The sequence below is a fragment of the Phocoena sinus genome, chromosome 14 (genome assembly GCF_008692025.1).
Source record: "Phocoena sinus isolate mPhoSin1 chromosome 14, mPhoSin1.pri, whole genome shotgun sequence".
Classification (NCBI taxonomy): domain Eukaryota; kingdom Metazoa; phylum Chordata; class Mammalia; order Artiodactyla; family Phocoenidae; genus Phocoena; species Phocoena sinus.
The window spans coordinates 13644892-13668493 of NC_045776.1; the positions used below are offsets into that span (position 1 = coordinate 13644892).

General features: G+C 43.5%; 1 protein-coding gene across 1 annotated transcript in view; it reads left to right on the forward strand.

The window, feature by feature from the left end:
* The window catches only part of RNF152 (ring finger protein 152), a 54651-nt gene extending 40344 nt beyond the window's left edge, over positions 1 to 14307 (forward strand). The window contains 2 exon segments of the mRNA XM_032603544.1: positions 12795 to 13419; positions 13422 to 14307. Coding sequence (XP_032459435.1) covers positions 12945 to 13419; positions 13422 to 13555 — 609 coding nt within the window. The 5' untranslated portion in view covers positions 12795 to 12944 and the 3' untranslated portion in view covers positions 13556 to 14307.
* Positions 14308 to 23602: the final 9295 nt, after the last annotated feature.

Below are 23602 nucleotides of genomic sequence, written 5' to 3' on the forward strand. Positions count from 1 at the left end.
AATGCACAGTGGAATATTACTCAGCCATAAAAAGGGATAAATTCTGATACCTGCTTTAACACGGACAGACCTTGGTACACATGCCATAGTGAAATAGGCCCAGACCCAAAAGGACAAGTGTTATATGATTCCACTTACACGAGGTACCTAGATAGGTAGTTTCTTGTGACAAAATGCAGAATAGAGGCCACCAGGGGCTCGGGGTAGGGGATGGTGGGAGTTACTGTTTAATGGCTATAGAGTTTCTCTTTGGGATGATGAACAAGTTCTGGAAATAGATGGTGGTGATGGTTCCACTACATTATGTATGTACTTAATGCCACTGAATTATATTCTTTAAAATGGTTCAAAATAAGAATGATAATGCAGTTGTGATTGGGATGCCTCTCTCCTGTGAAGTCTCCATGAGCCCTATCACCTCCCAGATAAAATCCAGGCTCTGTGTAACAGGAAGGGAGGGGCCCCTGTTCCATTCCTTGGAATCCTCATCTCTTCCTACAAAATAGAACTCCCACTTCTACCTTCTCCAGGGGCCCCTCGGCCTTCCTCCTAAGCCCCTTGCTGAGAGTGGGAAGGAGGAGAAGATGGGGCCCTGCTTGGCCTGTGTTCCCCCCCCTTTCCCCCTTCTCCTCCGCCCCCCGCGCGCCCCCGCCCCCCCCCCCCCCACCCCACCCCCCAACCCCCCCCCCCCCCCCCCCCCCCCCCCCCCCCCCCCCCCCCCCCCCCCCCCCCCCCCCCCCCCCCCCCCCCCCCCCCCCCCCCCCCCCCCCCCCCCCCCCCCCCCCCCCCACCCCGTCTCCCATCTCTCAGGACCTGTTCACCCTCCTCTGGGGTCTTGTGTTGCTCGCTGCACCTGCTGCCACCTAGTGACTGGCCTTTTCCAGCTGCGGGGACAGCTGCTCTGATCGTTGGGACCAGGAGGGGAAGGAGGAAGAAGTGCCTTTTGGGCTTCGGGGCCTGGCTCTTTCCTCCAGTCTTCCTTTTAGAGCCATGCGGCGGAGCTCACGTTTTAACCCCCCGCCTGCTTCATCATCTGCTTCTCCATTGAGCTCAGAGCCTGGGGGGAGGACTGTGCTTAATTGGTTGACTAGTTAGCACTGCTGCAACCCCACCACCCTGCCTGGGACCCAGCCTTCTCCTTCCTGCCTCCTGAGATGGCGATCATACCTGGAAGAGGCATGCCAGGCACTGTTCTAAGTGCTCTCCGTGTGTTAATGTATTTCAGTCCGAACAACCTATGAGGTAGGTGCTGTTATATCACCTTTTTCAGAGATACTGGAGTCACTTGCTGGCAGCTCCAGGCTCTGGTCCCTGTTCCTAACCACCCCTCATTCTGTCGCATCTAGAACTCTGTGCTTTTGCATATGCTGTGTCCTTACCTTGGAGTTAAAATGCCGTCTCTTTTTCTGAAAAAAATCTTTCCTGGCTTCCCCAGACAGATAGAGGTGCTCCTTTTTCCATTTCTACCGGATCCCCCTGCCCACCCCCTGCATTAAGCCCAAATCACACTTGTGCTGTAGTTATGTGAGCATGGCTTGTCTTTGCAGTGATGGGCCCCATCTTTTTCTCTTTCAATCCTTCAAACCTAGAACAGTGCCTCTTAATATATATTTGAATGAATGCATTTGTAGTAGTATTTGCTACTCGAGGCTTTCTCTTTGAAGTTGAATAAACACCTTATATACAAAGTCATGGTCCGGGACATCTGAAAGGAACCTCGGAGTATTGCTATTTTCGCCTAAGTCAAAGCCCACGGGTAGGGTTTTTTTTTTTTTTTTTTTTTTTGCGGTACGCGGGCCTCTCACTGTTGTGACCTCTCCCCCGTTGCGGAGCACAGGCTCCGGACGCGCAGGCTCAACGGCCACGGCTTACGGGCCCAGCCACTCCGCGTAATGTGGGATCCTACCGGACCGGGGTACGAACCCGCGTCCCCCTGCATCGTCAGGCAGACTCTCAACCACTGCGCCACCAGGGAAGCCCCCACGGGTACGGTTTTAAATACACAAACGAATTCAAAGCTAGAGAGCAGAGCAGTGGCTGGGAGGGACCAGGGGTCTGGGGTGGAGGTAGGAAGGATGGGCTGGATGAGGCGCAAAAGGGACCTTTGGTGGTGGAAATAGGTTGATTGGCCACAGCGGTTACACAGCTGCACACATTTGTCAAAACTCATTGAACTGTACCCTTAAATATGTGTATTTATTATTGAAAAACCTTACCTCAAAGTTGACTTAAAAATATAAGAAAAAATATATATATAAGAAAGCAAGAGGAAAGATCTTTTGGATTTATTGTTTGGTTAGGAAGGATGCGTTAATGATTGATGGCCTTTGGTTGCAGCACTGTTCAATATCTAATTTGGGAGGTTGTAGGTTTTTTCTTTTCTTCTTACCTTGCCTAAATGGAAAATCAACCCTCATTGAGTTACTGCAGCCAGAAGAAAAAGCAGAAGTAATGAGCAGATTGACAGCTGACTCCCCATGGCGCTTAATTTTAGTACCAATGCCTTTAGGAATTCTTTGCAGCTTCAGTATGAGGCTTAACTCGTGCAATGAATCATCGATATTGAGGGTAGGTAGGGAGGCTGAAGCAATGAACACTCTCTGCTCAAAGAAAATAATCTCATGAATGCCTTTTGAATAGGCTTATTTGAAGTGATAGCTATAAAACCCACCAGGTTTTTAATGTGCCATCCTTTTTTCAAATGTTTAATATAGAATATTCTCCAGGTAACCTGAAGAACTCTTAAGAAATAAGGAAATCCAAAAAGGGATATATGTATACATATAGCTGATTCATTTTGCTGTACAGCAGGAACTAACACAACATTGTAAAGGAACTATACTCCAATAAAAATTAATAAAAAAAGAAATATATATATATAAATTTTTTTTATGTGTGAAAGTAGGTGAGTCTTAACAATTAGGTGGTTTTTAAAAAATTGAGCCAAGACTTTCCTGCCCTTCCAGCCTTAAGATGCCTCAAATTAATGAAGCTCTCATTGTAAATCGTCCACGTTCTTTGGCACTTTGAAGGACTGCTCCACATGTTTGGGAAATGTACCCAAAGTCCCTTCTTGGCAAAGGTGAACCATCAGAAGATGCTTCTGTATCGGGCTGAGATTCACCTGGCCAAATCTAAATTTGTTGAGCTACTGAATGACTATGCAGAGGAACACAAGAATTGTATCCAAAATTCAGACCATCAGGAGGCATCATCATGTCTTTGTGACATTCCATCAGATGAAGGCTTGTCTTCAATCTGGTGCTGTCACAATGACTTCTAGAATCATTGCTTATTTTGTTGAAGCAGTGGATCCATATTTTTAAGTGTGAAGAAAGTTTGGAACCCTATCTGTATGTTCTCACTAATGGTACCTGCTGTTGGTGAGACAAGCAAATGTTTGTCATTGTTAATGTTCTTTGCTCAACTCTCTTTCCTCCTGTTGTCTGGGAATAGTCATTCAAAACGACAGTGCATCTGTAAGACATTATATTCCCTTAATGTCTTCCCAAATAACTATGAAAATATGTTGCATTCTGTAGCTTGACAGAAAACTCAGTTAAGATAACTCATGTTAGAGCAGTAAGATGATTTGAGGATGGGTATCTCTGGAGTAATATACTGAATTTCTGGGATTAAGGACAGAGATGATGAGAAATGATGTAGATCTGAGGTCAGCAAATGATGTCCTATTGGCCAGATCCCATCTGTGGCCTGTTTCTGTAAAGACAGTTTTATTGGAACATAGCCTCTGCTGCTCCTTGACATATGGCCTGACTGCTTTCACACTTCGGTGGCAGAGTTGAGTATTTGCGGAAGAGCCTGCATGACCCGAAAAGCCTAAAAGCCTAAAAGATTTATCATCTGCCCCTTTACAGAGGAAGGCTGTGGGTCCCTGAAGTAGATGAAATATAATAGGAAAACATTAAAAAACAAATTGCCTTAAGGTTTCAGTGGTTGGAATTTGTGGTTGGGTAAGAAATAGGAGTGGGGATGCACGTGTGTGGTTCATATTACGAAAATGCAAATATTTACATAGGAAGTTTGTCAGGGGCCTTCAGAGGTTCTCTGTCTCCTGCACATGAAGAGCAGGGGCAAAGGGGACCCTCCACAGAGAGAGACCTCTGCTCCCCAGGGCACTTGCCTACTTGGACAGCCCCTCAGTCCTTAACTCACAATCTTGGCCCTGAAACATCCTCCCCAGTGGTGATTTAATGTGCTTCCTTGGCATCGGGCTGTCTTTAGATATCGCAAGGTATCGCTGCCTTGCGATACCATCTTCAACTCCTGCATCTCTTGAGACTTGTGAGCTCAGAGCCACCTTGCTGTCTGGGATGAGGCTGACGTGGGTCAGGTGGTGGAATGCTTAATCAAATAAAGGAAATTTCAGTGTCCTTCCCTCTGACTCTTCTTGCTCTCCAGTGTCTCTGAAGTGGGAAGAACCGTGGGCCAGCTTAGGCTCCTTGGGTTCCAATATCCTTTCTGGCACTAACGGGCACTTATAGTTTTTTGCTGGTGGTTCTGTCTAAGCCCTATGCAGGATCAACTGAATTCACAGGATCACTTGAAGAAGAGTCTCCCTTTCAGTGCTTTGTCTACACTTCCCCTCACCTTTGCTTCTCTTTCCACAGATCAGGTTGCAAAGTCAGGGTCCTTGAGGGCAGAGACTCTTGTTGCCATGGTGACCCCAGTGCCTTGAGTAATGCTTGGCACTTGGTGGATTCCCAGTAGATACTTGTCTACCTCCTACTACATATTTATCTTAGTAGATGTCCAGCCGTTGGGAAGACTTAGGATTTTTGTTCGTTTTCCATTCCTTTACTTTACTTATGTGCCTGGCTTGTCAGTTCCTTCAGTTCTACTCAGAATTCTAGGAGTTGGGGTAATTGATCTTTTCCCCTTTGCTGTGCCTGTCTGTCTGATGGCATCTTTTATCATCTCCTCTCTCCAGGGAGTCTGGGGATCCCCTGACAGTCCTTTATATCTCTTCTCTACCTTTGTGACCATCTGCAACTTTTTTCTTTGCCGTCATTGGGTGATCAGAGCAAGTGAAGGTGAAGCTGTGTGTCTGATTGATTCCAGCATTAACCTTGGCCTCTCTGAGCCAGACAGTTATGCAGGCTTCTGCTCAAGGGACAGTTGGAACCACCTTCACGTAGTAGCAAGTTTGGATAATGGGAATATCTTGCTTGAGCTGAGAGGGTTATTGATTAAACATAAATAGTTATTCCTTTGATAGTTGCCGCAAATCGAGGTTGTGGGCTGTTTCTTTTAGGGTGTTAGCTCTCTTTAGACTCATTCATTAAACCTAAGGCCTAAAGGAAGAAACTTCTAATATGTAAGATGCTTCCCATTTATTTTAGGTGCCCACTGTCTCACGTAAACCTGCATGAGATCATGGACAGTTAATATGTATAAATGATCTGTCAGATGTAATGACTATAGAACAAACAGCCTGACAGCTCTGTCACGTTGTTGAAAACCCAGGAGTGTGGTTAGCAGTTACTTAGGTCATAGAACTATTGTTACTAGAAGGGACTCTAGGGGATCATCTAGTCCAGTGTTCTTGGAGGTGAGGACACTGCAACTCATGGAGAGGTGATTTGCCTAAGGTAACCCAACTACTTATAGGCAGAATTAGAGCTAAAATCCTTACCTCCTGATTCCTAATAGTAATGATTATCTGATAGATATTAAAACGAACAAACCAACAAAAACCAGTGGTTATTATCAGTCATGGCAATAATGAAATTTGGATTTAATTCCTAAAAATGTCTTGGTTCCAATATACTTTGATTTTAAATATTCATCACCAAGCTGTGATTAGGTCAAATGCATTCATCTTTTCCCTACCTTGACTTAATTGAAATGCTCCTATGTAAGTACATCTCTGGAAACTATGGTTCGGTTTCAGCTGCTTGGTTAGTTGCATTTTTGCAGCGAAAATATTGGCACGTACAGAGGTATGGCCCCTACTCTGTGGGCAGGTCCATCGGCCTCGTGGTTGTGCCATTGGGCAGTGCTGGCAAGGCTAGCCCTTTGTGTGGCAAGTCCCCAGGCTGACCATGGTGTTCTGGTCTGCTACTCTTTGCCCATTTAACCAATGACCTCTCTATACCCTGCCTGCGTCTGCTACCGGGGTCAGTCGGCCTCCAACACCGTCACCGTCCTTTGCCCCGTCCCCCTTCGTCACCCAAGACTTTTAAGTAACCATTCTCACTTTCCAGAATTTTTGCATCTTCAAATACACAAACCATGATGCTCATAGGAGAAAACAGGGCAACTATTAAAGCTTGGCCCATAGAATTCTCACTTGAGATTTGTCAGAGTCCTGGAATCCACTGCCTTCTCCATGAAAACAGAGTGTAGTTATACCAGTTGGACTTTACACATATTAGGCAACTGTGTCCTGAAAGGGTTGCTCTCTGCTACCAGAGGACCAAAAGTCAGCCACACGTCTTGTCACTGCCAGCCATTCCTATTCTTGCCGTTAATCGGAGAGTTTGTCAAGATCCAATATAACTAAATGGTCTTGCCAGCTGAAATGCCAGATTAAATGGAATTGTAATTAATTTCTTCAATCTCAGTTCAAATATTTACATTTTCTTGAAAAATTAAGAAAATGACCTACGTCAGAAAGACATGCTGTTTTAAGAGAATAAGAAGAGCAGTATGGTGACTAGTTTAGTCTTTGACTTAGAGATTTTTCTCAACACAACCATTGAATTTAAGATCCTTGTGTAGACCATCAAATGGAATAATTCAAGGTCAGCCACATGTAATTAATATCAATTCATGTCACAAGTGGGGAGAGGATTCATAGTTGATGTCACAGACGTGGATCTAAATCAGAACGTATGAAGAGTCTATAGTATAAACAGAGTAAAACTACCTGCATTATAGTCAGCAGGTTTCATATTTGAGAATTTCTTATCCAAGGATACAGAGGGCCAGCTGTCCTAGGCCTTTTTTTTTTTTTTTTGCGGTACGCGGGCCTCCCACTGCTGTGGCCTCTCCCGTTGTGGAGTACAGGCTCCGGACGCGCAGGCTCAGCGGCCATGGCTCACAGGCCCAGCCGCTCTGCGGCACATGGGATCTTCCCAGACCGGGGCACGAACCCACGTCCCCTGCATCGGCAGGCGGACTCTCAACCACTGCGCTACCAGGGAAGCCCAAATTTTCTTCTCATTACCTAAATAGTCATCGTCATTACTAATTATGCTACAGGAAATAAACTGGAATTCAGTATGGGCAGAATCAGTGTATAAATCAGAGCTGCTCTGCTGTCAAAACGACCTGAGTGGCTGAGCACAGAAGATAGGAACTGTTTTCCCCTTCTGCCTTTGTGTTCAGTGTGTGTTGTAAGGCCTACACTTACTTGGATAGAGTTGAGAATTGAGTTGTATAATCTAATTTTAAGGGAACTCAACACCAATTAAGTGAACATTACTTGGAACATAAATTCATGAATAAAATTGCATGTTGGTTTTGTTGAAAAATGATGGTGTGGCAGGTCTCGGGGCAGTGCCAAGAGGAGTGCTCGCCTTTCTCCGCCCAAGCTGTTGCACACAGCTGTACTTTGAGAGCCAGGAAGTGCCTCTGGGTAGACCACACCCGGCACGGCACTGTGTGGAGTCCAAGTCAGAAGGAAGGAGGGATTAGCACCAGGGCTCCCTGAGCCCTTCACTACCTGGCAGTGCCTGAACACACTTGACCTTCAGCCACAAACTCCATCACCCCTCATTAGCCAGTAAGGAAGCAGGCTCTAGAAGCTTTGGACTTGTTCCAGTGGCACCGCTGGTGGTGACAAAACAGAGATTTGACCCAAGATTCTTTGAAGCCAAAGCCCCTATTCTTCCCACTCTGCTAAGCTGTTTTCCACAATTTTCTACGGAAGCAAGGTAACTAATGTGGATGTAGAGAAGGGTAAGAAAGGAACTGGTGGTCACTGTTTCTGTATTGGTGTCACAAAGTATTTTTCTGTTCCCAGCTCTCTTTACATAGAAGGTGGTTGCCCTGAGTGCCATTGTTAAGGACAGCTTTCTCCAAATTCATAAAATGGCAGGAATCTGTGCTTTTTTTTTTTTGTACCCCTCCCCAATGTTTTTTAAATTGAAGTATAGTTGATTTTCAATGTTGTGTTAGTTTCAGGTGTATATCAAAGTGATTCAGATATATATACATATATATATTTTTTTCTTTTGCAGATTCTTTTCCATTATACTTTATTACAAGGTATTGAGTCTAGTTCCCTGTGCTATATAGTAGTTCCTTGTTTATTTTAGTAGTAGTACTGTATAGTAGTTTGTGTTTGCTAATCCCAAACTCCTAATTTATCCCTCCCCATCTCTTTCCCCTTTGGTAACCATAAGTTTGTTTTCTATGTCTGTGAGTCTGTTTCTGTTTTGTAAATAAGTTCATTTGTATCATTTTTTTAGATTCCACATGTAAGTGATATCATATTTTATTTGTCTTAATCTATGAGTTATTTCGCTTAGTATGATAATCTGGGTCCATCCATGTTGCTGCAAATAGCATTATTTCATTCTTTTTTATGGCTGAGTAATATCCCACTGTATATATATACCACGTCTTCTTTTTTTTTTTTTAATTTTATTTATTTATTTATTTTTGGCTGTGTTGGGTCTTCATTGCTGCATGCGGGCTTTCTCCAGTTGCTGCGAGCCGGGGCTACTCTTCGTGGTGGTGTGTGGGCTTCTCTTGTTGCAGAGCACAGGTTCTAGGTGCGCGGGCTTCAGTAGTTGTGGCTTGTGGGCTCTAGAGCGCAGGCTCAGTAGTCGTGGTGCACGGGCTCAGTTGCTCCGTGGCATGTGGGATCTTCCTGGACCAGGGCTCGAACCTGTGTCCCCTGCATTGGCAGGCGGATTCTTAACCACTGGGCCACCAGGGAAGTCTCATATACCACGTCTTCTTTATCCATTCACCTGTCAACGGGCATTTAGGTTGCTTTCATGTCTTGGCTGTTGTATACCCCTCCCCAATTTTGTCGTTTCTGCCACTGTAGTTCATTATGATCAATCTCTGCCTCCCACCCTCCATTTAACATTCACATCTTCCTATGATTTATAATATTATGGCCTGCTGTCTGTCAGTGGGCTTTAACAGTGAGGATAGATAAGAGCATTGGTCAAGATTCACCAGCAAACCCTGTGTTTGGTTTTTATTTTCTAAGAAAAAATAAATTCAGTACCTTGGGTATAAAATTAGAAGAATTCCACCCTCATTGCTGACACTTTGGGGATTTCTGTTTCCGTTCCACATTCCCCACCTCAGTGTCCGTACACTTTTTCCTTTCTGAGCTTCAAACACTACCTTCTGCTGGGACCTGTGGCTAGCAGACACTGTATTGAACAGCACAGACCAGACCATCTGGCTGTGAGCACCCTAACTTGCTTGCTCTGTCCCTCTTTTCTCAAATTTCTCTGCTCTGAAAAGAAAAAGAACTGTTGCTTGATGCTCTTCCCTCTAAGCTATGATCCTATCGCCTGACATCACTCTGCATCACGGGGAACTCCAGCATCCTGCCAGTCTCCATCATACCCCTGGTCCCCTGCTGAAGTCACACCCCCAAAATGCTAGTGACCTCCTCGTCGCCCCACCTCAAGTTCTGTTCTCAGTGCCCACCGCTCATAGCCCTTTGCTGCCTGGAACTCTTTCATCTGGGGTATGTGCTGGGAGGGGTTCCTGGGTTTCTGCTTATGCCTGCCCCTATTCTTCCTTTTAGCCAGGCTTAAGGATAAGTGCTCCCTAAGGGTCTCTCTCTGCTCTGCCTGCTCTGCAATATCAGATCCATATATTCAGCTTTCTTTTGACTCTTTTTTTTTTTTTTTTGCGGTACACGGGCCTCTCATTGTTGCGGCCTCTCCCGTTGCGGAGCGCAGGCTCAGCGGCCATGGCTCACGGGCCCAGCCGCTCCGCGGCATGTGGGATCTTCCTGGATCGGGGCACGACCCCGTGTCCCCTGCATAGGCAGGCGGACTCTCAACCACTGCGCCACCAGTGAAGCGCCTCTTTTGACTCTTTAACATCTTCCTGGATAACTGATTTCTTTTATCTTCCTAACCCCTCAAATGGAATACGGCCCGAACAGAACTCATCATCTTTTTCTTTGCCATCCCTATTTCTCTTAATAATACCAGCCTCCCCTCAAGACTTGACCTTGGACTTCTTCCCCCTTACAGCCTCATCGTCACATGTGGCCAGATCCCACTTGACCCCTGTAGGACCTGTCAGCACTTTTCAGCTCTTCATTCTCATCACCACTATTGACTTCAGCTACTCATTATCTCTCGTTTACTATTATAATAGCTTCCCAGCAGGTCTTTCCAGTCTATCCTGAATATAGCTACCTAATGAATCATTCTCATATTCTTAACCTTTCTGATGTTTTCCCATTGCTCACTAGAAAACCCCACATCCTTGGCACTCGAGGCTGTCCACGGTCTGTGGTCTGTGGTCTGTGGCCCGTGCCTGGGTCTGATCACCTCTCCCCTTCCTGTGGGCCCTGCTCTCCCTGGCTGGGCCTGTGGGAGGGTGCTTGCCAGTTCTGTGAGAATTCTGTTTCTTTAAAAGGCATCTGTATCAAAGACCTAAACTTACAAGCTAAAACTGTAAAACTCTTAGAGATGACATCTATAAGTTACTCTTGTATTAGAAAAAAATCTTCTAGCCAGTGTCACAGCTAGAGTATAAAAATACTTCTGTATTTGCTCACCCCTTTTCCTTTACTCATGCTGATTTCTGAACTTGAAAATAACCTGTCCCTGATTTTACATGTCTGAATCCTCTCCCTAATCCAGATTCTTCACTGAGCCGTCCTTTATTCCTCCAGCTCCGGTAAGGCATGCATCACTGTATTTCTGTTATAACTATTTACTCGCATAACTATTTAAGTACCTCCAGTCTGGGAGTTTCTTACGAGTGGTGACAAGGTCTTTGTTACAAGGGAAAAAAATAAATATCATAATGCTTGACACATGGTAAATATTCAATGAGAATTTGAATGAATAGATGAATAGAAGAGAAAATATATTCACTAGTTCATTCTTGCCTAACTTTAAATTGCTTAAGAGTAGTATTTGGGTCTGATTCATCTTAATATCCTACCATGGCTAGCTTTGTGCATAACAGATACTCAGTAGATATTTCTTTTTTATTTTTATTTCCTTTTTCAGCTTTATTGATGTATAACTGGCATATTAAATTGTAAGACATTTAAAGTTGACATCGCAGTAATCTGAAATATGTCTACATTGTGAAAGCGTTTCCAACATCTCACATATTTATTTTTTTTTTTTTTTTTTTGGTGAGAACATTTAAGTTCTACGGTTAGCAAATTTCAATTATTCCATAACTATTTCTTGAATTAGTGGATAGATGAGTAGTTGATTATATTAATAATATGAGCTTTCTGAATGCTATGTTACTATATTTTTACTTTCAGTAACGTAAGTGCTCTTACTACAGCTAAAATAATTTAAAATGTTTCTCTTCTGATTGTCAACATTAATTTTTATCAGTGATTATTTTTGACTTTAAACTTTTTCTGCATGTTTAATTTTGATTTTAACAAATCGTAATCGTTGGGGAGGGGTGCATTCTTAATTTCACAAAGGAAATTGGAAAGAAAAAGAAAGTTCACTTTTTAAGAAGAATGTGAAGGAGGTTTTCTGTGTTATTAGCTCCTGCTTCTGGGTGTAGGTGGGGGTCTAGGACTGACAATTATTTCTACAATAGTGGTTGAATAGTTCTTTCCAGAGTCATCATGGCTCCATTCAGAGACACATAATTTGGATGCTTTCAATAGGAAGCAGAGTTGGGCAGCCTTTATTAGAACACTTGGCGGGGAGGTGGGGGACGGGGCGGGGGGAGGTCCTCAAACTCCAGTTAAGTTGAACTAAGTTATTCTGCCTCCTGTCAATACCAGAAGGCTAACATTCCTCCTTCTTCTCCTCCTACTTTTTTTTTTTTTTTTGGTGAGGCTGCCTTACCAGTCTTCTCTGACAATAATGGTTGATTATGATCAGTGAATTAACAGTATTTGCTTTTGGTCATGTTAATTGATGCAAGCCCAAATAATAATGAAATTAAAAGAACTGACCGAAATGTAGTAGTGATCCTGTGTATTTTTGTGACCCCTACTGCATAAAGGTTCACTGTTGTTGTTATTTAGGGGTTATTTTGTTTTTGTCTCTTTTTAAAACCAACTGACAAGAATTACCTTGGTTCAGGTGATTTGGTGGAAAAGATAACAGATGCCTGCATGTGCTTCTTTGTTGGCATCATTTTAATTACCTGTGAGAGAGGAACAGTCCTAACCCATATCAAGTGAGCGAGCTAGTTACATGAAATACCTGGATTTGTAAAGTTGCCCGTATCTGGCAATGAATAGTTACAGGAAGATAATAAGTAGAGTCGGAAAAAGAAGGTCAGAGGATCTAAGGAAAGAAATTTACTTTTAGGAAATGCTACAAACTTATTGGAAACGAGAGAATTTCTGCAGTGTATTTAGAAGAACAGCCCAGAAGAACAATAAAGCAGAAAGAGCAGACTCCCCCTGTATACCCCATAGAGATGTTTATTTCTTCAGAAATAAGCAAAGTATTCGCGGAGACAACTCATTACTGTCCACTGGACATTATGGGAATCCTACAGTCTCACAAGTGGGAAACTTTACCCTTTTGACCTGGTGTCAAGACTTTTGAGCAGTCGTATAAATCCATCTCAACTTGTTTGAAGTAATTAAGTTGGTTTGCATTTTTTGTCTCCTTCAGAAATGAACACGCCCGAGTATGCTAGATGCCTGTGAACTCCCCGATCCCCCGGCAGCTTTGGAAAGACTGCAAGAAAGAAGGTGGCGGAGTGGTGGACTCTGAGAACAAGCTCCTCTCCCTCGGCCTTGGCCTTCCTGCCCACAGTCCACCATGGAGACGCTCTCCCAAGAGTCTTTGCTGGAATGTCAGATCTGCTTCAATTACTACAGCCCCCGGCGAAGGCCCAAGTTGCTGGATTGCAAACACACGTGCTGCTCGGTGTGCCTTCAGCAGATGAGGACGAGCCAGAAGGACGTGAGGTGTCCCTGGTGCCGGGGCATCACCAAGCTGCCCCCGGGCTTCTCCGTGTCCCAGCTCCCGGACGACCCCGAGGTCCTTGCCGTCATCGCCATCCCGCACGCCTCCGAGCACACCCCAGTCTTCATCAAACTTCCGAGCAATGGGTGCTACATGCTGCCCCTGCCCATCTCCAAGGAGCGAGCGCTGCTGCCCGGAGACATGGGCTGCCGTCTGCTGCCCGGGAGCCAGCAGAAGTCCGTCACCGTGGTGACCATCCCGGGAGAGCAGCAGCCTCTGCAGGGCGGGGCTCCGCCCGAGGCGGTGGAGGAGGAGCCAGACAGGCGGGGCGTGTGAAAAGCTCCACCTGGTCTGGGGTGTGCACTGTGATCTTGGTGGCCTGCGTCCTGGTCTTCCTTCTCGGCATCGTGCTCCACAACATGTCCTGCATTTCTAAGCGCTTCACTGTGATATCCTGTGGCTGAAGAGGGCCGCGGGGAAGTCTCCTGTGGGTGCCAACTAGCGGTTGAGCAGGTGTTGGTGATGGATCGCGGTGAGGAGATGGGGGGCCACGCTGATCATTGGGTGCCGAGTGCTGGCCTCTGGGCTGCCACTTGATTAACCCAAGACAGACACGAAGGGCAGAATGTGAGGTGTCAGCAAGATACCAGGCAGAGCGCTCTGATTATTGGTGGCAACAGCTTCCAAGACGATCGCATGCATCCTCATAATCGTATTAAATGACTGTAATTTATGATTTCTCAAAATCGTGTTGCCAGATAGACCTATTCTACTTAGATGTTAAACTGTGGAAGTGCATACAATGTGATCTTCTCTCAATGTGGTAGATTAAAACAAAGATGCTATGTATACAAGTAGAATTAAATCTGAGAATCCATGTAAAAATTCAGTGATGACATGCAGTGCTGGTTTCTTTCCTTTTTTAAAAAATGAAACCCAGTCTTCATTTAGTTGCTAAGGCCTTTAATACTTTTTGAATGGCACCCAAATTAAAAGAAGTTAAGCGGACAGTTGTTTTTTCAGGAAGATATTTGAACAAGTGTTTCCAGTGTGTTGTGTTTTGTCACGTACCTCCATTTTTCTTCCCTTGTAATTAGAGCTCGCTATGTGTTTATTAAACTGAAAGCCCAACAGGGGAGCAATAAACTGAGTAATAATGAGAAATGCCTAATCCCACAGGAAACCTACATGCCAATTTTTCTCAAGCCATCTCACAAAATAAGAATTTTAAATGTAAATATTGTGTATTTGTGGGGGGGGGGTTGTGTGTGGGGGGGTGTAATTTGATTTACCTCAGGTTTTGAATCTTTTCAGAAGAATCCCGGGAGTAAGACTTTGTGGGCATGAATGAGTCCGGGGTCTGAAATGATGGCCACCTCAAGGGCACCGGTACCCACCCAGCGAGGTGTCACAGACACGTCACTTCCAAACTTGCTCCTCTTCTATCCTGTATTCTGTAAGGCACTAAGGGAGAGTAACAGAAGATTCTGTCTTTGCTCCCAGCCATGAGTGTTGGTAAACAATAACAAACTTGGACTGGCATTTTAAGGCAGTCCATGATTATTTTTTGAAAGAGATTGTTACATGAGAGTTAAATCATTTTGAATTCCAGTTTCCTCTTGTTGGTATAAGTGAGACTATCTCTTGTATTTCAAAATGTGTTTTCATTGAGAAAAATGGCAAGGTGAACTAGCAACTCACTTTCCTAGTTGAAATGGACCAATTCTTCATAAATTCTCAGACGTTCTTAAATGTGTAATGGCCTACAGATGCTCATGAAGAAAGATCTGCTGGTCTTAAATGATAAATTTCTATCCCTGAATGTGTGTGCGTTCAGACGTAGCTGTGAGCTTTACAGTTCTCTTCTAGTTTCTCTTACGGAATTCATGAAGCAAGTGGTATGTGCCAAGGTCCCCACTCATAAGTATGTCTGCTTGTGTTCCATTGAATCCCTGAAAAAAGGGGACAGAAAAATAAGCAGTGACTGGCTCCAAAAAGTAAGGCTAGAAAAAGCCCTTAAGACTGGGATAATTTAATTTACTTATATGCTAACTGTTACCTTCAAGCAGCACAAAATATGCACATCAAAGTGATGGAATTAATGAGATAAAATGACAATATAATGAACAGAATCCCAAGCTAACCCTGTTCATTGACATGAGGATTTGATATAAAAATATGAACATGGGTTTTTCAAGTCTTTCCAATTTGTCCTTAGACCTTTAGGAAATGTATTTGAAAGCTCAAACTAGAAATTAGGTTAAAATGCCATTTTATTGTGTAAGCTATTGGGCATTATACAACAAATAATCTAGGATTTATTTGGTATTAATAATTTAGGTATCACATTAGCTGAATGCTATCCTCTATTATGTAACCTAATATACTGTTGGGTTAGTCTCAATTTCTCAAACTCCCAGGCTGCCTTGATGCATGTCTGACCTAATTTCTATTCCTCTTGGGAAAAAAACCCCACAGAAATGTTACGTTAAGAATTCTACATTTCACATGGACTTTACCCTTGCAATATTAAGTCATGCCATTTTCAAATTAATTTTGTGAATGATGTCTACATATGTTTATGTCCGGTATGAAATGACCAGCCCTGGAGTGTAGTGTGTGATAGAATTCTACATGCTCTGTAGGTTATATATAGACACTAACATATGTGATGATACAGTGCCCTGTGTTTCTTAGTGTAAAGCTGTAGATTACAAATGTCCATGTACCTTTTACTTAAAAACAACCCTGTGCTTAGAGCTGCAAATTAAGCAGTGCAAAATTAATCGGCTCTATGATAGATTCTTGACGTTACAGTTTAAGGTACAATAACAACCAAAATCAGAATTTTTCGTGTGAGTCTCACTGAGTAAGAACAATTGTTTATGTGGATCCTGCCTGCAGTTATTTATTTGTGTACCTGCTTGTCAGGGTGTGCAATCCTGTGCGTGCACGCGTGTGTGCGTGCACATGTCTATGTGATGTCTCAGCCTGCCAGATAGGATTTTTTATAGGCTTTAATGATGTTTTAATGTTATTTGGCATCCCATTGCTCTGGCCTCTTTGGCATTTACCCACGACACAAACAACTCATCTACCCCATGTGACTCAAGTCCAGTGACACAATCAGCCAGAATTCACAGTTGCACATCAATGAAAAACTCACAACTGAAAGCACAGAAAGCTGGAAGCAACCTCTGGTGGCTTCATTTTGTAGATGAGTCTGCTGGGGTCCCCAGAGGTGCGAGCCCGTTTGTCATTCTGCAGCAAATGGGGACCAGAACTTTGTACTGCCGTTTCCTCTTGCTGCTTCCTAGACCTGTCGACCTCTCTGTTGGTCTATGATCTTTTTCAGGGAGGATCAATACCCTTTACTAACTCAACTATTAAGTGTTTTGGTTTTGTAGATTTATATATTCACTTAGTTAGCATCTACCTCTCCAGGAAACGAAAGGAGTGTTGATTTAGGGATGAGTATAGACAGTTAAAGAGAACCATGTGATTTGAATTTTTTTAGTTGCAAAACATTGGTTCCCCCCTCCCACTTGAGCTATAAAGGACAGTGAGTGTTGTGTAAATAGTAAACTACAAGAAGCATGAATTTTCATCTTTATTAATGATCTTGACATAAGCAAGAGAATGCTGAATATGCTAAGTAGAGCCAAGTATGCTATCAAAAAGCATTGTCTTTGGAACATCTTTGTATAATGACCTGGGCATAAGTTGTGAAAAGGCAAATGGGTTCTCATTTCCAGTCATACTTTATGATCAGAAAGCTATAAGGCATTTCCTTTAGGAATATAATTAAGTTTAATCTTGCACATGACTTGAGTGGGTCCCTTGAAGGTTAAAACCGTGTGCTGGTGCAACCTTGGGATCTTCTAGATTGACGCTGTTCTATAGAACTTTCTGTGATGATGGAAATGTTATATAACTTATGCTGTCCAATACAGTAGCCACATTGGGTGTTGGGCAACTGAAATGGGATTAGTCTGAGTGAGGAACCGGATTTTGTATTTTATTTAATTTAAAGTTTTTTAAATAGATGCCACTCACATGTGGCTGGTGGCTATTATATTGGACAGTGCACTTCTGGAGGGTTGTGCAATGGAATCTTGCATCAAAATATTAATGGAGTAAGCAGAGTAAGGCGAAGAAGACAGTTTTTGGTTTAGTAACATGCAGTTGGCTTAAAAAATATATGATCTCAAGTATGACAGTACAAATGCATCAGTTGCTCTTCAGGGTTATTACTTAGATACTCCGGGCCAAGGAATAATCAGTGAAGCTTAAAGAGTGCTCGATAAAGCCCCCTTTTCTGGGATCATTAGCTGCATGTGAATCTATTGTCCAAAAATAGTAGTTAGACAGTAACTCTAAAACGTTTGACTTGCATGACCTGTACTGTGCAATTGTGTTTAGGGTCTTGTGACCAAAAAGTAAATGTTACAGAAAAAAAAAAAAAGCCTAATGAAATCCCTCTTCACTTTCAGGGTCTTAACCCAAACGCCATCATTACATTAGTAAGGTATGAAATAAAAGAGCAAGCATGTTTTGCCGTGTTCACGGGGAGTGTTTTTGTCTGCCCTTGAAGTCTGCCAGCTTGTCATCGTATTTGAGATGGGCATAGGTGGGCATCATTTTTCAGATGCCAGACAAAAAAAACATAGGTACTAGTTTTAGAGTGAGATTTGACATTGTTTTCGTCCTGTTTGGTTGTTTTCGTTATCACTGAAAGAATCGAAGATTTGAAGCCTTGCACAAAGACACTTTGTTTTACGTTAAAAAAAAATTGCCCATGGAATTTAAAGCCTTGAAGGTTATTAAAGTTACTAAAATTGCTTTTTAAGTGAATAAAGGGAAGTAGAAAATTCAATTTGAGATGTATTTTCATAGGAAGATCAGACTCTTCCTGATAGTACAGTATTTATTCCGGTCTAGACTTGGTTTTATAGAGTCCTCATAGTTTTATTTGAAGAGCTGTGTCTAAATTGGGTAGTCTGCTTTACATTGTCCAAAAATACTGTAAACCAAATGCATTTGCTTCAATTTAGCAAAATTGGGTTGATTTTTTTTTTTTTTTTTTTTTATAGAGAACTCATCAATGGGCAGGGCTCTCTAGTTCATCCTTGAACATGATTAAAATTTTTTTTGCCCAATGATAGTTTTTCTTTAGACTTATGAGGAAATTAGAGGTCCAGTGGTTATTGGGATGAGAGGAGTGATATGCCAATGGTTTGAATTACTACCTTCTCTCAGAAAAATGATGCTGCCAACTAGTCAGCATTTTCACACAGGTGTCATCAGTCAGTCAATCTGTCATCCTTGACCTAGAAGGAGAAGCTGTTCCTTACCATTTCCACCATTCTCAGTAAAACATTGCCCACAAAGTAATCCTTACTGAAAGAGAAACTCCAAAGGATGAGTGAAGATAATTCAGCAACTGTTTTGAAAGTGGTTAGTCTATTTCAAAAGTGATGAGTTGCTGAAGTTTGTTAAACATGAAAGTCTTCTAAAAAAATAAGTGGAAATTCAAGCCATTGATTTTCCTGACACAATTGATTCACTGTATATAGATAGATATGTAGACACACGATTTAGCTATAACTGAAGCTAAAAAGATCAAGTAAAATGTTTTCCAGTGTGGGTTATATAATGGTGAATTTAGATGTTAATTTCTCAACAAGTGTTATAGGCTGCATCCATTTTGTCAAACCCAGCTATCTTTGGGAGTGTCTATATAACTAAGCTCTTGAGACTTTTCAAATACATGAAGAGGTGGGTTCTACCATATACATTTTGTTGGAAAGCCATTGATCATTAAAGAATATTAGTGGGTGGGGCATTTAATCTCTGTCTTCCAAATGACTTATTTTTGGCTCTGCTCAAGTTGGCGAGGGCAGAGCACCACTATTGAACTCTTGCAATATGGCTCCGAGTTTTCTGCACAAGTTTCCTTGCACAGTCGGGCCAATTACTTTTTTTCAGGGTTCACTGCCTGGGGTACCCCACTATATACAATCTCACTTATGATGTAGTGGTGCTTGAAAACACTCATCTCGTTAGCTGGACTTTATTATTCTAGTCTTCGGTTTTTGATACTATTCATATTAGGATCTTTTAGAGACACTCAGTAATATTTGGGGCAAAGAACTGAGGGGTCTTTGAAGTCTGCAACAGCATGGATTTTCTTTGTTTTAATGGGGGATGTTCTCTTATGGCTGCCCCATTCTTCTAGAACACTGCTCTAACTTCATCTCCATGGGATGTAGGGCTAGTAGCCCGTGTGAAAGTCTTCTGTGGTCTCCCTGGGGTACGTTAATTGGATTATTCTAACAAGAGTTTTCCAAAGGGAAGCTCAGTTTTTAATTTGACATTTGCTTTTTGAGAATCCAGAGGTAGACGGTTGGATGTGATGGTTGTGAAGGAGCATGGGCTGTAAGAAGGAGGAAATAGATGAGGCAAATGCCCCTCAAAGGGGCATCTCAAGTTGAGATATTTAGGTCATCCCTATTTAAAAAGTGGGAGGACACAACTGTTGGTGTCTTACCCTGTGCTTCAGAAAATTTCTGGTTGGATTTTCCTGGCTGAGAGAAAACCCAGCTCTTAGGTAGATACTGTATGGTAGAGGTGGAGGTGTGGCATTGGGTATATAGCAACAGATAGGAAGATGTCCCCAGAGAGTGAGAACACACTTGCATAAAGGGAGGGAAATCTGTAATGAGATGATAACTCCTGAACAAAGTAGGCAGAAGATGAAGGTCAATCGTGGCAGAAACCAGCTGAAGAAAGAAACCCAGGACACCTGGGACTAACTTAGCCAAGCACAATTTGGCATTCCAGTATGGCCCACGAAATTCAATTCAGGATGTTTAAACTGAAGACAAACAGGGAATATGATCAGCTGATGAGAGGGTCCAAGGAGGCCCTACTGGGTGTCAGCACACGACAATTTCAGAACCTGCTCTGCAGTTGGTTGCTGAGTCATTGCAGACAAACTCTAATGACATCCTCCTAACCATGGAATGCAACGCCCGTGCCTGTGGATGTATCCTGACTTGAGTAGGTTAAGACTATTGGGAAGACTCATTCAGAATATTTCAGTTTCTATCCAGGTTGTGGTCATTTATTCTATTTTTTATTCCACCACTTGTTCCTGTTTCGCCCCCTTGGCAGATGCAGGTGGGGAGGCTGGTTTCAGCTTGGGGTGGTTACAAACTCCCAACATACGCCATGCAGCTGCTGCACAGGGTCCCTGCCATTCGGATGGCTCCACTGGTGGGTTCCCTGGCCCTCTTGATAACTAGTACTCCAGTCAAACGGCTAGATTCATGCTGCTCAGAGGCTGTTAACTTAAGTCCTTGACGTGTTTCATTTACAATTATGTGGATTATTTATTTTAGAATCTTTTCTTTTAAAGGGCCAGATAGCCCTACAGATAAATGAGCTGCTGGACTGTGTAGAAAATAGTGTCCAAATGTTGCCAAATATTGACTTCGTTAGGGGGATATCGAGCTGCTGTTTATAAATCTGAATGTCCTAAAAAGCATTCTCGCTTGCTCTCTCTGTTGTAGGTGGTGTCTTAGCAAGTCCTGAGTTTTTCCAATGAACCCGATTTTAATATATGGTATTTTTGTATGCCAATCTGGTGTCTTGTCCTTTGTATATGTGGTAATGTTGATTTTATGACTACTGTTAAAACACATTTGCTATGATTAAAATTCATAAAACGATTTCAAATAGACTTGTGTTGGTTTTTCCCCCCCACCTCATGAAGAGAAAAAATTGGCTGGAATTTTCATCATCAGAGACTCTAAGAATTTTAATAGACTTGGGTCATAAAGCAACAAGCTGCTTCTGAGCCAAGGATTTTAAGTGGAGTTGACCTTCAAGTGGCTCCTCTGAGAAGCCAAAGAACGCATTTGTAATGGGTAAGTCCAAGTGTGCTTTTGCAGTTTGGGTTTTGTGGCTTCTGGTGGCCCCAACTTTAACCTCTACCATTTAGAAATGATGCTGTGTGGACCATCTCTAAGTACCTTAGAGGAAATTAGAGGTCCAAAGGTTATTGGTGTGAGAGGAGTGATATGCCAATGGTTTGAATTACTATCTTCTCTTAGAAAAATGATGCTGCCAACTAGTCAGCATTTTCACACAAGTGTCATCAGTTTCTCAGGTCCCTGTGTAGTGATTAGTACCATGACCCCGGCCTCTTGGCTCTGCGTCTGGAGAAGAATCTTTTAACAAATGTTTTTATCAGCGGAACAGAGGGCGTTGGGGCAGCCTTTTTGGATAAAAGCATTCTGCCTTTCAATAACTTGGGATCACATCAGCGCATTGCATTTCAGTGGAACAGGTGCCCTAATCCTAATTAAGGGGTTAGCAATGATTGGATATGCATGAACGCTAGTGTTAAGTGTGCTGGGGCTCTTGCTGGGAAGTTATAAAAATGATCCCTATAGTTTTAAACATGAGAGGTTCCTGTGCTTCAATACTCATTTCTTGTACCAAAAAAGCAGGCCTTTTTTAGGGAGTCCAGATTTTTGAAAGTGTGAAATTTATTTAGTATATTTTAGGATTTCTGGTGTGGATTTCCCTGATCTCAAATAGAGGGTGTTTGTGTGTGTGTGTGTGTGTGTGTGTGTGTGTGTGTGTGTGTGTGTGTGCATGCTGGGGGGCCAGGGAGGGATTCCTTACTGTTAGAGCAGAGCTCTTCTGTCAGCTAGAGGAAGAGTTGACTCGAAGAAGGCATTTAAGGCGTTTAAAAGGTCTTAGCTCCTCCAGGAGCTTAGCCGGGACTGGATCCCATGTATAGTCTGATCTTGAGGCTTCTCTGTAGACTTAATGGGGGCCAGGGCGAAGGAGAAGGAAATCACGGGAGAGCCCTACACGCCAGTCTTGCCTGGGGATAACCCACGTTGGCAACCTCTTCAGATGACACTGTTTGGATGGCACAGGTGGTCTGCTTGTGGTGCAGGGCTGGAAGGAGAGGATGAGCCTGTGTCAGCTCCAAGCTCTTTGCCGTTCTGACCCCTCCCTGCAAAGGGGGGGCTGAGTGTGAGTAGTTGAAGGTCCCATGGGGATGGTACAGGATGCACACATAGTGAGTGGGGCCAGGCCCGGTGTCCACTGCACCCCACCCTCACCCTTAATTCTTACATACATACCCCTCCAAATACCAGCCAAATTTCCTGAGATGAAAGCCTGTCTATCTGCCAGTGCGCTGTCTTTCTTAATGCTTTTGTTTCCAGTGATAATTCTGGGAAGAGAAACCCATGTCCAGTGTCCACCATGTAGCTAGCACCAGGCTGGGGTAAATGGTGGCCCGGGGGGGGGCGGGGGGAAGGAACTGATCCAAGAATTAGACTGAGTCTCTGCTTTTCTTTATATAAGTTTGAAAACTTTTGCACAATTTTACTTGACCCAGAAAGTGATACAGCTGTGATTGGGTTCGGTCTCTCTCATTCCCCAAACCTACTGCTCCCTGCATTTCCATCTCTCTTCACACTATTACACTTGATAAATGATTGTTTTTATTTTTTTAAATTTATTTATTTAGTTATTTATTTATTTTTGGCCGTGTTGGGTCTTTGTTGCTGCGCGCGGGCTTTCTCTAGCTGTGGCGAGCGGGGGCTACACTTCGTTGCGGTGCACAGGCTTCTCATTGCGGTGGCTTCTCTTGTTGTGGAGCACAGGCTCTAGGCGTGTGGGCTCAGTAGTTGTGGCTCGGGGCTGTACAGCACAGGTTCGGTAGTTGTGGCACACGGGCTTAGTTGCTCCGTGGCATGTGGGATCTTCCCGGACCAGGGCTCGAACCCGTGTCCCCTGCATTGGCGGGCGGATTCTTAACCACTGTGCCACCAGGGAAGTCCCAATGTATGTATGTTTGTTTGTTTGTTTGTTTTGCGGTACGCGGGCCTCTCACTGTTGCGGCCTCTCCCGTTGTGGAGCACAGGCTCTGGACGCGCAGGCTCAGCGGCCATGGCTCACGGGCCTAGCCGCTCCGCGGCATGTGGGATCTTCCCAGACCAGACCGGGGCACGAACCCGTGTCCCCTGCATCGGCAGGCGGACTCTCAACCACTGCGCCACCAGGGAAGCCCCCCAATGTTTGTTTTTATTAGCATTATTATTCATAGGAGTAAATGGATGTATAGATGTACGTGTGTGCATGCATGCCTGTGTGTGTATACACACATATATATGAATATTTCATAGACTCTTGGTATAGTTTTTTTTTTTAAGGTTGAAAGAGTGAAGATCTTTCGAGAAAGATCAGAGTAGAGAAAAGTACTCAGATTTGGCTACAAAGAAAGGCTAGTCTGGGTAGAATCATGAGAGAAATTAGGGAGAAGGAAGCTCCCTGCAATCCACCGTTCCTTTGCTCCGAGTTCCCACTGACTGATGGCCACGCGCTGGGGCTGCTGAGACAAACAACATGGAAACGGGCCCTACCCTCATGAGCCTCACAACCTTGTAGCAAAGACAGGCATTAGTAAATAACGTTCATGTCCA